The 14,664-nt window shown below is 46.5% G+C and overlaps 1 protein-coding gene across 1 annotated transcript in view; it reads left to right on the forward strand.

Annotated features, from left to right (window-relative positions):
• LOC126204362 (diacylglycerol lipase-alpha-like) overlaps positions 1–14,664 on the forward strand; it is a 392,827-nt gene that overhangs the window by 163,832 nt on the left and 214,331 nt on the right. The window contains exon 7 of the mRNA XM_049938737.1: positions 10,391–10,616. Within this exon, the coding sequence (XP_049794694.1) occupies positions 10,391–10,616 (226 nt within the window). The remainder of the gene's footprint in view (positions 1–10,390; positions 10,617–14,664) is intronic.

A 14,664-nucleotide genomic window follows, 5' to 3' on the forward strand; every position in this document is an offset into this window, starting at 1 on the left:
ATGGTTGAGGGCCACAATTAAATTTCAAAACTTCAGAATATATTACCATAGACCTTTAAAGGTAGAAGGCCAGCATGTTTAACAACAAGAAATCGTAAAAATCAACAAGATAAAAATTCAATTAAGATAGCAATAAAATAATTTAAAGAAGCAACATTTGCCAAGTGGAATACCAATGGCTCAGGGCCACAATTAAACTTCAAAACTGTAAAATATATTGCATAATCTTGCCGGCCCAAGTGGCCGTACGGTTAAAGGCGCTGCAGCCTGGAACCGCAAGACCGCTACGGTCGCAGGTTCGAATCCTGCCTCGGGCATGGATGTTTGTGATGTCCTTAGGTTAGTTAGGTTTAACTAGTTCTAAGTTCTAGGGGACTAATGACCTCAGCAGTTGAGTCCCATAGTGCTCAGAGCCATTATTGCATAATCTTTAAAGGCCGCAGTGTTTAAGCTTGAAAAATAAATTTAAAAATAAATTTTGCAAAATTTTAAGAAACAAAACAAATAACCATAAGCCTAAAATTTTAATTAGCTGGCAACAGATAATAAAACACCGGTGGCACTCAGAAGGCCTCCAGGGAGGTCGGCCTGCCCTCGTTCACTTAGGTGAGACAGGTGGTGAACCCAACTATACTTGATCCGTCGGAACCCAACCAAGGGACAGCCAGGGACCGACTGACCCAACGACTTGCCTACCGTCAATCAGTGCACGAGAACTCAAACAGGCAATGTTACAAACGTGATAATCCACAATGGAGTATGTATTAGCTGTCAAAATTACACACCATGTTGGACAGCGACAACAGGTGAGGAAAGGACGCTGCCTGAAATTACGTTAGTGCCCAGGGCAGGTAACCAGAACACTAACGGCCACAAGACAGAACATTTCACTGGTGCACTCAAATCGTAGTCGACTAAAATAGTAAATTGCACTGCATGGCGGCTAAATCTCAGCAGTAGAAGCACTCGGTGTTGCTCACCGGAAAACCTTCCCAACAGCAAACCACCGAAGCGAACCACCACAACATGAATGGACGTAGCTTGGGTAGTTGAAACCACTGCTCAACTTCGACGTCCTGGGTCGGTGAACCACGAAGCTCGTAGCGATCGGACAGCTCCACACATGGTCCGACACTGTGCAGGGGGTGCCAGCGGCCGCAGCCGAGTGCACCGCGCGGAGATAACTTCCGTCGTCCGCAACAACCGACCGACTCACTCCATACCCCCTTGCCGGAAACTATATGCACCAAACCAAAGATGGTACACGGCGCAAGTATCGATACACATCAGTTCTGATACACGTAGAAGGAAGAAGAACCACGATGTAATCGCGACAAGGGCGGGAAACCAGACACAGATAGACAGCGAAGTTCACGAAAACTCATAGCTGGGAGAGAGCACGGCTCAAAGTCCTCGTAACGATGGGCCTCCGCAGCAGATGACCCACGCATGTGCCAATGGTAAGACCGCGACATCGGCAACTACGACTGGAATGGACACGTGACCATCAGCACTGGACGCTGGCCTAGTGTCAGAGCCATGCATGGCCTGATGAATCCGGATACCTTCTTCACCACGCTGATGAGAGGACGCATATCCGTCGTCCTGCTGGGGAACAACTCCTTGCCACATGTGCTGCAGGGAGGAGTCAAGCTGGCGGCGTCTGCACTATGCTCTGGGGAACATCCATGGGTCCAGTGGAGCTCGTGCAAGGCACCATGACTACGACGGATATCGTACACTGACTGCAGACCACGTACATCCCTTCTTGATGATCATGTTTCCTGACGGCAGTGCCATTGTTCGGCAAGGTAATGCACCGTGTCACAAGGGCAGGAATGTGACGGAGAAGTTCGAGGAACACAATGGTGAGTTCCAGTTGACGTGCTGAGCCCCCAACTCGCCAGATCTGAACCCTGTCGAACACATCTGGGATATCATTGAATGTGGCGTATGAAGTCATCGCGCCCTTTCCGTAATTTACGGGCCGCTCGGGATAGCCGTGTGGTCTGGGGCGTCTTGTCACGGATCGCCCGGCTTCCTCCCGTCGGAAGTTCGAGTCCTCTCTCGAGCATGGGTGTGTGTGTGTTCTCCTTAGCGTAAGTTAGTTTAAGTTAGATTAAGTAGTGCGTAAGCCTAGGGACCGATGACCTCAGCAGTTTGGTCCCATAGTCCTTACCACAAATTTCCGTAATTTACGGAAATTAAGTGACTTGTATGTGCAGATGTGGTTCCAGCTCGCTCCAGAAACCTACCAGGGCCTCACTACTTCCATGCCACGAAGCGTCGCCGCTGTTATGCGTGCCAGAGGTGGACATACCGGTTAGAAGGCAGGCGGTCGTAATGCTCTGGCTGATCAGTGTACGAGGGGCCAGTAAATGGATAGTATGGTTTGAGGCTTACCGATGTTGATGATTTAGGGTGCAAGCAGTGTAAATAATGCTACAACCAGAATCACCACCATCTGTTAGCCCCATATCTTATATTCTTCACTTTATGGTAAAAGTAGATAAAGTTATGTAAAGTTCCGAGTAGTGGCTCTAGATGGGCCAATCAGGTAAGATCAGATCGACCGCCGTGTCATACTCTGGCAATGGCGTTACTGGCTGTCGTATGGAGTCGAATGTGGTCAGCAAACCACTCTTCCGAACGTCGTCGGGTTTCTTGACTTTTCAACCGCTAGTAACTGCTCGAATAGCTCCTCAGTTAGCCTCAAGAGAATGGGTGCACCATGTACCAGTCGTCCCACCAAGGAAATCTTCCTGGCAGTATCGGTAATCGATGCCAGCCCTCCCACATGGCAATGAACCGCACTGACGACTCAGTTATGGAGGTGGACCCCCATTTACTGGTGGCTCATATTCGGATAGCCTATATAACCTGCATCTGTCACGACAATGTGTTAGTGCCTCACGTTCTACGATTAACATTAGCATCACACACACTAAACATCCCAATTCTCTATTTACAACAATGTTTTTGACCCACAGACCATCTACCACAAGCGTCTGCCTGACGCCTGGCTCTATAAGAGCGGCTCCAGACGGTCCATTCATCATCCCAATTATCTGCATCACAGACACCTGCTACCTACGCGCCCCCTATGTACCACTGCCAGTTCACCATACACTACAGTACCCTGGCACAAAACAAATGAGGTCATTTACATAACCAATGAACAGTTTATTGCAGCTCATAAGTGAGAGATACTTTTCGATGGTGAGGTGTATCATTACACTGTGCCATCCGCTCAGTCTTACTACACAAACTCTTTGCAACAGGCAGGCTCCGGCGCTCTGTCGGGAAATGTCTCACGCAAGAGAAATGAGCCACCTCCTGGAAACTGATACACGCACCAAATGTAGTTCGTTCATTTAGTGGTGGTTACTTTCAGACTTGCACTCGTTCGACACCCCATGCGTCTGCAATTTGCTCCTCCGCCAGTGGTCAAAACATTTCCGCATTTCGCCTACCGTGGACAGTGCTGGAGGTCAGTGACCGTCAGCGCGCAAAACCAGTCAGGACTTACCTGCCGCCCACTACCGCCCCAGCTGACGGAGTTCACGATGGGTAGTAAATACCGAATAGGAAGTACTTTCCTAATGTTCTGCAAAATAATATTTATTTGCAGTGTTATAGAAAGCAGACGACGTGAGAACCATGGCTGTAGTACAGTTACACTACTGGCCATTAAAATTGCTACACCACGAAGATGACGTGCTACAGACGCGAAATTTAACCGACAGGAAGAAGATGCTGTGATATGCAAATGATTAGCATTTCAGAGCACTCACGTAAGGTTGGCGCCGGTGGTGACACATACAACGTGCTGACATGAGGAAAGCTTCCAACCGATTTCTCATACACAAACAGCAGTTGACCGGCGTTGCCTGGTGAAACGTTGTTGTGATGCCTCGTGTAAGGAGCAGAAATGCGTACCATCACGTTTCCGACTTTGATAAAGGTCAGATTGTAGCCTATCGCGATTGCGGTTTATCGTATCGCGACATTGCTACTCGCGTTGGTCGAGATCCGATGACTGTTAGCAGAATATGGAATCGGTGGGTTCAGGAGGGTAATACGGAACGCCGTGCTCGATCCCAACGGCCTCGTATCACTAGCAGTCGAGATGACGGCCATCTTATCCGCATGGCTGTAACGGATCGTGCAGCCACGTCTCGATCCATGAGTCAACAGATGGGGAAGTTTGCAAGACAACAACCATCTGCACGAACAGTTCGACGACGTTTGCAACAGCATGGACTATCAGCTCGGAGACCATGGCTGCGGTTACCCTTGACGCTGCATCACACACAGGAGCGCCTGCGATGGTGTACTCAACGACGAACTTGCGTGCACGAATGGCAAAACATCATTTTTTCGGATGAATCCAGGTTCTGTTTACAGCATCATGATGGTCGCATCCGTGTTTGGCGACATCGCGATGAACGCACTTTGGAAGCGTGTATTCGTCATCGCCATACTGGCGTCTCACCCGGCGTGATGGTATGGGGTGCCATTGGTTACACGTCTAGGTCACCTCTTGCTCGCATTGACGGCACTTTGAACAGTGGACGTTACATTTCAGATGTGTTACGACCCGTGGCTCTACCCTCCATTCGATCCCTGCGAAACCCTACATTTCAGCAGGATAATGCACGACCGCATGTTGCAGGTCCTGTACGGGCCTTTCTGGATACAGAAAATGTTCGACTCCTGCCCTGGCCAGCAGATTCTCCAGATCTCTCACCAACTGAAAACGTCTGGTCAATGGTGGCCGAGCAACTGGCTCGTCACAATACGCCATTCACTGCTCTTGATGAACTGTGGTATCGTGTTGAAGCTGCATGTGCAGCTGTACCTGTACACGCCACCCAATCTCTGTTTGACTCAATGCCCAGGCGTATCAAGGCCGTTATTACGGCCAGAGGTTTTTGTTCTGGGTACCGATTTCTCAGGATCTATACACTCAAATTGCGTGAAAATGTAATCACATATCAGTTCTAGTATAATATATTTGTCCAATGAATACCCGTTTATCATCTGCAATTCTTCTTGGTGTATCAATTTTAATGGCCAGTAGTGTGTTTTAAAACAGCAACAAGTATGTTTTAAGACATTTTATTTAAATCAGACCATTACCGGTTTCGGAATTATTAGAAATCCGTTTTCGGATAGCTCTTACAGACTTTCTTCCTTTCGTGCTGTGCTATCATTTCGTAATCGTCACAGATTTTGTGTAGGTCAGTGTTTTTGTTACTTATGTGAAGCTAGGCCACGTTGTATAAATTCTGAGCACGTGTGCTGCCATGAAATGTAGAAAGGTGTGTGCTCAAGCGGTTTTCTGAGAATTTAACGGCACTCACATAGTGTACGAGCCGAAATGTGGAAACTTTTAAATGTATAACACAAATAGGCGATCAATTCGTCGTACAGAAATACACACCACTGCACAAAACCTGTAACGACTGCAGAAAGATGCAGTGGCAGGACACCAAGAAAATCTGTAAGGGCCCTCTGAAGATATGTTTGTAATAAACGATTTGATTTACATAAACTGTCTTAGACCATACTTTCGGCTTGTTGCTGTTTTAAATCATTAAATTTTCTTTTTCCCTCAGGTGACAGCTGTATATCGCAAACACAAATAAAATTACGTGCGGCTTTCACAGATATTATTTATATAGAAGATACAAGAGTGATAATCTGTAGACTGTTTGTCATATGTAGAGAGTTTTCAAAACAAAGTATTACGTTTTCTTTGTCACGCAGAAATACTTATAATTAACTAAAATAAAAAATAAAGTTTCTGTATGGATACCGTTTCATTTAAGAACAGATGAAAAATAAAGCTCAATTTACGATTTTGATCTACTATTTGTGTAATTAAAAATAATTTAACGGATGGGAAGAAGATAACTGAGTTAGTCATTTAATACAATGCTGACATTCTGTGTCATAGGTTTATTGATTTCAAGTATTTCCAGTAGGGTCATCTTCCTGACTTTCCCAGACACACGTTCCACGTCATATGATTAGTTTTCTATTAAAAGACGTACGGCAAAAATTGAATCACTTTCTTAATGTCCAACTGTTCTTAATCTGAGAACTAGGTCTATGGCCAAAGAACCACCACACGAAAGAATTCCTTGATAATGCGATCAGTCTCATTTCGTTTGTATCAAGAGGCTATGTTCCTGTCATAACAACTGCATCAGTTACCTCCGTAGTAGGCGTAGCAGCTTACTGTGCATTACTATATTAAAACAGAAGCGGCAGCACTTCCCTTACTACAATAATCCCAGCCCCGAATCCATCAAGAAGCACTTACCAAGAAGCACTAATACTTCATTGACATTGTAGTTGGAGTCACGAACGATGGCAGTCGAATTTAGACTTGTTCTGCGAATCTGCGTCACGCATTCTCCGATAGGCAGTGAGCTTTCAGTATTGTTCTCAGTGTTCTGCTGTGTATGTCGTGGCCAATGCGAGCATTAAATCTGATCGTAACGAGGTACTTAGTGCTTTTTTATTCCATTTCTTGCGAGCCGATTCGGCTGATGGTGATCATAAGCGACAAATTCTGCACAAGCAAGCGAGAGACATAATTTGCAGTGTACAAGTTTTCTTCAAGCTCAGAGAACGTGTGTGCGCCTAGTGCGCTTGGGACGGCAACAGTGCATCTCCCGTGCGTGTCTCACGCTGAGCAAACCACCATCGTACACGGATCAGACTACAGCAACTCCAATCAGAACATAGATCTCACAGTTCATACTAACGCTGTTGTCTGCAGCTCTTCAACAAATATCGTTACTTAATAAATTGTTATTGGATAACCAAATGGTTCAAATGGCTCTGAGCACTATGGGACTTAACTGCTAAGGTCATCAGTCCCCTAGAACATAGAACTACTTAAACCTAACTAACCTAAGGACATCACGCACAGCCATGCCCGAGGCAGGATTCGAACTCGCGACGTAGCGGTGGCGTAGTTCCAGACTGTAGTGCCTAGAACCGCTCGGCCACCCCGACCAGCATCGGATAATCCATTCAGCTGTTTTATTACTGGTATTTAATTCACATGATCGATTTCGAAATTGTACACTTTAATCTTCCTACGTGTTTGTGGCAATCCAGTTTAACCGAATCATTGAGGTGGATAAAGTAGACCAAAAACGGAATCATATCCAAAATCAATACAACAACATACCGTGAACATTAAAGATGCCGTATCCTGTGTGTGTGTGTGTGTGTGTGTGTGTGTGTGTGTGTGTGTGCAGAATATGAATCCAAGTTAATTACACTGATCAGCCAGAACATTATGACCATCCGCCGCTATGTCCACCTTTGGCACGGATAATAGCGGTTACGCGTCATGGCATGGAAGCAATGATCCCTTGGTAGGTCGCTCAAGAGAGTTGGCACCACATCTGCACACACAAGGTGCATAATTCCCGTAAATTCCGGGGACGGGGGAATGATGAGATCTGACGCCACGTTCAGTCACATCCCAGATGAGTTCGATCAGGTTCAGATCTGGCGAGTTGAGGGGCAAACACTCAATTGCAATTCGCCACTGCGTTACTCGAACCACTCCGTCACTGGCGCATTGTGTTGTTGAAAAATGCCATTTCGGGCGGGAAACATGATCGTCATGAAGGTCTGAGGTGGTCTGCAACCAGAGCACGATACTCCTTGCCCCTCAATGTATCTTGAACGACCTCCACTGGATCCATGGGTCCCCACGGTGATGTTCCCAATAGTATAATGAATCATCTTGGGGTTGAAGCTCTTTTCTTCCGTGTTTGCTTTAACACTATGTGTGTTTTTGGATAGAGTCCGCCTTTGGGCAAAACACATTTTTTTGTTTTTTAACCCAAACATGTTTCACTGCAGTTGCAGCATCTTCAGTGGGCTTTTATTTTCCATCTGTTAAAAATAAAGAGTGTTCTTTGCTGTTTTTATACGTGAAGCTATAAGTTTTTAAATCGTAATTACAGATATTTAAAAAACACATAAATTACGAATTCATACCTTTTTACAACATGGTGTGGTTTTTCCGTTGTGTTGTGTTTCTACTGTGGCCATTTTGTTCCACAGTTTGTCATCTGCAACCACTTATACGTTAAAGTAGACAAATTGTTTGAGCCAAAACGTAAGTGACACATTATGTAAATAGACAGACACATAGAATTAAATAATTTCAGACATAGAAATAACAAGTTTTCATATCGTAATTTTGGCTTAAACAATTTGTCTACTTTAAGGTATAAGTGGCTGCAGATGACAAACTGTGGATTCATCACACCATGAAAAGCTCTGCTACTGCGCCAATGTCCAATGCCGATGGCCACGTGCCCGTTGTGTTAACTCTGACGTAAGCACGGGTCTTAGGCCGCGGGGGCCCATCGTTAGGAGGGTCCAATTCACTGCGCGTTCAGACACACTTGTACTCTGCCCAGCATGAAAGTCTGATGTTAATTCCGCCACAGTTCGCCGCCTGTCCTGTTTTACCAGTCTGCCCAGCCTATAACGCTCGACGTCTTTAATGATGCGTGGCCATCCCACCCCGACGTGGTTTCACCTTGGTTTCGCCACGTGTTGAAGACACTCACCACAGCACACATCGAGCACCCGACAAGTCAGGCAGTTTACGAAATGTTCGTGCCGAACCTCTGGGCCATCACAATGTGTCCTCGGTCAGACTCACATAGTTCGCGCGCCTTCCGCATTCTACACACGGACATCACATTCACTGGTACTACAAGCACCGCGCGTGTGTCAGTCAGCAGTACCTCGCCATGTGACGCTGCTATCACCTGGACGTGTTTATATTCATAGTACGAGGGTCACTCCAAAATAAATGCACACTACTTTTTAATCCATCTTTTATTCTACATGTTTGAAAGTTTTACAGTGCATAGATACATCCTTTACGAACAATATTTTCATTTCTCCACATAATTTCCATCCCTCTCAACTGTCTTATGCCATCTTGGAACCAGCGCCTGTAGACCCGCACGGTAAAATTCTGGACCAACCTGTTGGAGCCACTGTTTGGCAGCGTGTACAAGGGAGTCATCATCTTCAAACCTAGTTCCACGAAGAGAGTCTTAATTTCCCAAAGGAATGATAGTCACATGGAGCCAGGTCAGGACTGTAAGGCGGGTGTTTCAGTGTTGTCCATCCGAGTTTTGTGATCGCTTCCATGGTTTTTTGACTGACATGTGGCCGTGCATTGTCGTGCAACAGCAAAACATCCTGCTTCTGCCGATGTGGTCGAACACGACTCAGTCGAGCTTGAAGTTTCTTCAGTGTCGTCACTTATGCATCACAATTTCCACTTGGCATGATGTCCACAAAGAAGAAAAACACCGTAACTTTTCAACCAGAAGGTGTGGTTTTGAATTTTTTTTTTCGTGGATGAATTTGCATGATGCCACTCCATTGATTGCCTCTTCGTCTCTGGTGAAAAATGATGGAGCCATATTTCATCACCTGTCACAATTCTTCCAAGAAATTCATCTCCACCATTCTCGTACTGTTCCAAAAGTTCGCTGCATACCGTTTTTCTTGTTTCTTTGTGATCCACTGTCAACATCCTGGGAACCCACCTGACACAAACCTTTCTTAACGCCAACACTTTAAGTATTCTGCAAACACTTCCTTCCCGTATCCCGACGTAGCGTGACAGTTCGTTCACTGTGATGCGTCTGTCAGCAGTCACCAATTCGTTAACTCTCTGCACATCGTCTGGAGTGTGTGCAGTACGAGGCCTGCCGCTGCGAGGACAATCCTCAATATTGCCGTGCCCACTTTCATCACGTAACCTGCTTGCCCACCGACTAACTGTACTGCAATCGACAGCAGCATCTCCATACACCTTTTTCAACCTCATGTGGATGTTTCCCACTGTCTCGTTTTCACAGCACAGGAATTCTATGACAGAACGTTGCTTCTCACGAACGTCAAGGGTAGCAGCCATCTTGAAGAGATGCTGTGACGGCGCCACTCACGGGAACAGGTTGAAAACTAAGTTTTAAAACAAGCGGGAAGGATGTATCTACATACCGTAAAACTTTTACACATGCAGAATGAAAACTGTATTTTTACAAAAATAGTGTGCATTTCTTTTGGAGTGACCCTCGTAGGTCGGTGGTCATAATGTTCCGGGTGATCAGCGTACATGCCTGCCCAGAGAGAACATTGGTCAGTGCGTGGACTTCAGCGACGATGTAACACCACCGCCCTTTCCTTTGCTCCAAAGTTCTCTAGTCAGTAACTTCGTTGTTGTGGTCCACGTATACAAACGAATATAAAGACGGCTGCGAGTAGGCAGGGGGCGAGCCCGGCGGTGTGTTTAGGGGGTGACGGATTGTCTGTCCGGCAGGTGTTCGTGCCTGTGGTGCGCGCCGCCCAAGGACCCGGCGGTCATCGTCGAGGACAACTGCTGCCGCTGCAACTACGCGGCGCTGCGGCGCATGGTGGACGTGGGCGACGTCGCCGTCGTGTACGCCACCTACCACGTCGACGTCGGCGAGACGCCCTTCTTCGTCGCCGTCGACTACACCAAGCGCAAGGTCGTCATCAGCATCCGAGGCACCCTCTCGCTCCAGGTGAGACACACACTCTCACATGCACTTCCTCACAGCTCGCAGGTGTACACCGGCAACTCTGTGTCACGCATGTGTTGTTGTTGTTGTTGTTGTCTTCAGCCCAGACACCGGTCTGATGCAGCTCTACCTTATCCTGCGCACGTCTCTTTACCTCCGCCTAACTTCTGCAGCCTGCAACCATTTGAACCCAGTTAATCTCCCTCAACTGTTTTTACCTCCCTACACTTCCTTTTATTCCTTGATGCCTCATGATGAGTCCTCTCAATCGGTCCCTTCTTTTAGTCAAGCCGCAACACAAATTTCTATTTCCCGCAACTCGGTTCGTTATGTTCTTTCTTCTGGTAGACAAAACAAAAGGCATACTAGGAACAAGAGTACCATAAGGCTGTTTAGGCAACAGTCCTGTAGTCTCAGAAATACTCCAAGTCTTCCAAGCAAGAATGTTAGCATCTGGAAATGCTCCAAGGCCACCATAGTCAGCATGATTCTCTCTACTCATCTAACGTGCAACATTATTCTGTGGCGTCTCATTTCAAAAGCTACCGTTCTCTTATTATCTTGGCTGCTTATTGGTTATCCGCAAGCAAATACCCCTTAGAAACTTCTTGAGATAAGATGTCCTAACATTTAAAATATACAGGGTGGATAAAAACTGTGTCACGAAATTTTAACCCTGGATAGTAGATGCCAGTAGGAACCAAAATTACTAATGTTGCGTAGGTCTAAAACACACTATTTTTAAACTACGGAGACTTGCCGCCACGCGCTCCTATTGGCCCAGGGATTGCCCTGTTGCCAGATGCTGTGGACAACGCATGACCGCGAATGTTTTGCCTGCCGGAGATCGTGATGTATCCGAGGAGGTCCACACGCTCGGTGGTAGCTCGCCAGCCTTCCACTCTGGGGACCAGGGAGCGAATCCGCTGGAGTCCCGACACATCCATTGTAGGTTCATGATAAGACGTACCTTGAACAAACCCGTCAACAGCGGTTAGTTCGCGTACAGAAAGTCTTTTACAATTTTTTTTGTTTTTTTTTTTTTAGCTAGTCATTGATTACTTGAAGCAGGTGCTCGAACTGGCGACCCTCTGTTTTGCCGAACTCTTTCAAAGATTCCTGGCATTGTCCTGATATGATTGGCGGCATGTTGAATGAGATCCCTCTTTGTTTATAGGTGTTTCGAGTCCGGATGGGTGAACTAGAAGAATCCTCACAGGAAAAAGTCCGGTAGCGTGAGGTCTGGTGATCGCTGGGGCATCTCCTACGAGCACCTCTGCTAATTACACGACCGTCAGAGAGTTGATTTCAATATCCATGCACACTACTACTGTTATATGCTGGCGTCCCATCATGCTGCAACCACATGCGTAGCCTTATTTCCAGCGAACATCTTCCAGCAGACTAGGAGAACTTTCTTGCAAAAAGTGATTTGCCCCGCTAAGTCGAGGAGGTAGACGGACAGGACCAATCAGTTGGTCACCCACAATGCCTGCCCAAATGTTGAGCGAAAATCGTTCCAGGTGTCCGTGGACGTGCGTGACGTGAGGATTTCCCCTTGCCCAGTAATGAACGTTTCGAGTATTGTAAAGGCCATCCAGATGGTAGGTGCACTCGTCTGTAAACAACACTATGGCGCAGAAGTCGGAATCTCTTGCAACACGTCGCAGAAACCACCGGCAAAAATCTAACCTATGTTCATAATCCGCCACAGGATTTAGGTCTTGGACAGGGTGGAAGCTAAATCGGTGCTGGCATTCATCCCTCAAAACTTCCCCGACCAACCGATGAATGACCCCCATGTCGTGTCCAACCGCTCAAGTACTTGTCTTAGGTACTTCCTCGAAGCGTTTGAGAACAGTGTCTTCAAATGCAGTATTCCGTCGTGTTCGAGGTCTTCCAGCGTCACCACGATATCCGGCTAACGAGCCTGTTTCGCCAAGTCGCCGGTGAATTGCTGTAAACGTTTGCAGGTGTGGGTGGCCCCTTGCTGGGTACCGTTCCTCATACAACCGTCGAGCTTCATGCGCATCACCGTCGGCTAGTCCATAAACAAAAATCAAATCTTGTTGTTCTTGAAACGAATACTGTGCTGCCCGGCTTACTGTATGACTAAATCGCAGGTGACGTGTGTGTGCTCTGAAGTGAAGCTTACGTGTCAATGCCTGTGACGTGAGGTGGAGACATACAGCAAGACCCATTCGACACGTGTGAGTATAGCGTTAGGGCAGTGACAGGGCGAGGGACGTTTGTATGTGTGAACCGACAACCATAGCGCTGGCCGTCAATCGAAGAACGGCAACAGGGCAATCCCACGGTCAATCGGTGCGCGTGGCGCCAAGTTTCCGTGCGTTTTAGATCTACACAACGGCATCAGCTATCCAGGGTTAAAATTTTTCTCCACCCTATATATATACATATTAGATGTTAACAAATTCCTCTTTTTCGTAAACGCTTTTCTTGTTACAGTCACTCTGTATTTTATATCTCGTCTCACGCGGCCATCATCATTTACTGTGGTGCCCAAATAAAACTCTCCTGTTACTTTTACTGTAATGTTTCAGAATCTACGTTTAATTTGTGTAACTATGTTACCATTGTTTTACATTCGTTGACATTTATCTTACAGTGATTTGTGAGGAAATCTTTCAAGCCACGGGATTTCTCCCATCAGTGTTCCATATTCTGACAAATGATTTGAGGAAGAAAAAAAAATCTCCAAGATGGATCTCACGCTGTTTGACTGTTGAAGAGAAGCAAAAGCGCCTGAACATAACAACCTTGCTCAAACAACGATGCGACTGTGCAGGAGGAGGATTCTTGTGCCGAATTGTCGCTGTTCATGAAACGTGGATTAGAGACTTTAAACCGGAGTTGAAATCACAGTGCAGTAAATGGAGAGCTTTAGATTCACCATGTCCAAAAAAATTTCGTCGTGCTCAATCAAAGCTCAAGCAAATGATATTTATTTATGATCACCAAGGAATCATCATGACAGCGTCCCATGTGGAGCAAGTGTCACAGCAGTGTATTATCGTAACTTCATGCAAATCTGCGCAGAAAAATGCACAGACCCCAACCTCAGTTGCTCGTACCTGGGCAACCCATTCTCCATGACAATGCTCGCCCGCAGCTCAAAAACTACGTGAATACGGATGGCAAGTATTTCCGCGTCCTCTCTACCACCCAGACTCCAGACATTGGCTTGTTCCCGATGTTGAAACAATCTATGCATGGACATCGTTATCTTTCTCTGGAAGAGTTTTCTACCATCGTTACCCGAGCCATTAGACAGATGAACAGAAGTGGTGTCCTAGATAGAAAAATAGAGCTTCCAAAACGTTGGGATTCAGTCATAGAGAAGGAGGGACAGACTAGACTGAAGGACTGTAAAGATATATTGAAAAAAGTAAACGTGTAATTTAAAAAATTTGTCTGCACTATTTATGAAAAGTACTTCATATGAGTGAAAGTCCTAATCTGGTTGATGGACGCTTCCGAGAAGCTCTTGAGTCCAGCCCCGAAGCGAAGGACAGCTGGCGGCCATCGAAGACTGGCTGCAGGCAGTTGTCAGCTGACGGGCTACTTGACCAGAAAGCAGTCCGCCTGCTCCGGAACTGGAACTGCCGATTCGCTCTCCAGTCAACTCTGTGAGGTGTGCAGCCCACGTAAATACCTGGCTGGTGGAATCAAATCGAATAACGCTCTATTTTCGCACTTGTGACTGGCGATGCAAAGTAGGGAGGCAAAGGTATCTCCCTTTTAAGCCGCACTTTAACTACAGCTGTAGCTTGGTTCAAATGGCTTTGAGCACTATGGGACTTAACATCTCAGGTCATCAGTCGCCTAGAACTTAGAACTACTGAAACCTAACTAACCTAAGGACATCACACACATCTATGCCCGAGTCAGGATTCGAACCTGCGACTGTAGCGGTCGCGCTGTTCCAGACTGAAGCGCCCAGAACCACTCGGCCACCAGCGGCCGGCCAGCTGTAGCCATACGTCGTCTCGCCACTTAACGCCTTTTGTGCGGGCAACCCGAATAACAC

This window comes from Schistocerca nitens, chromosome 9 (genome assembly GCF_023898315.1).
Source record: "Schistocerca nitens isolate TAMUIC-IGC-003100 chromosome 9, iqSchNite1.1, whole genome shotgun sequence".
NCBI classification, from domain to species: domain Eukaryota; kingdom Metazoa; phylum Arthropoda; class Insecta; order Orthoptera; family Acrididae; genus Schistocerca; species Schistocerca nitens.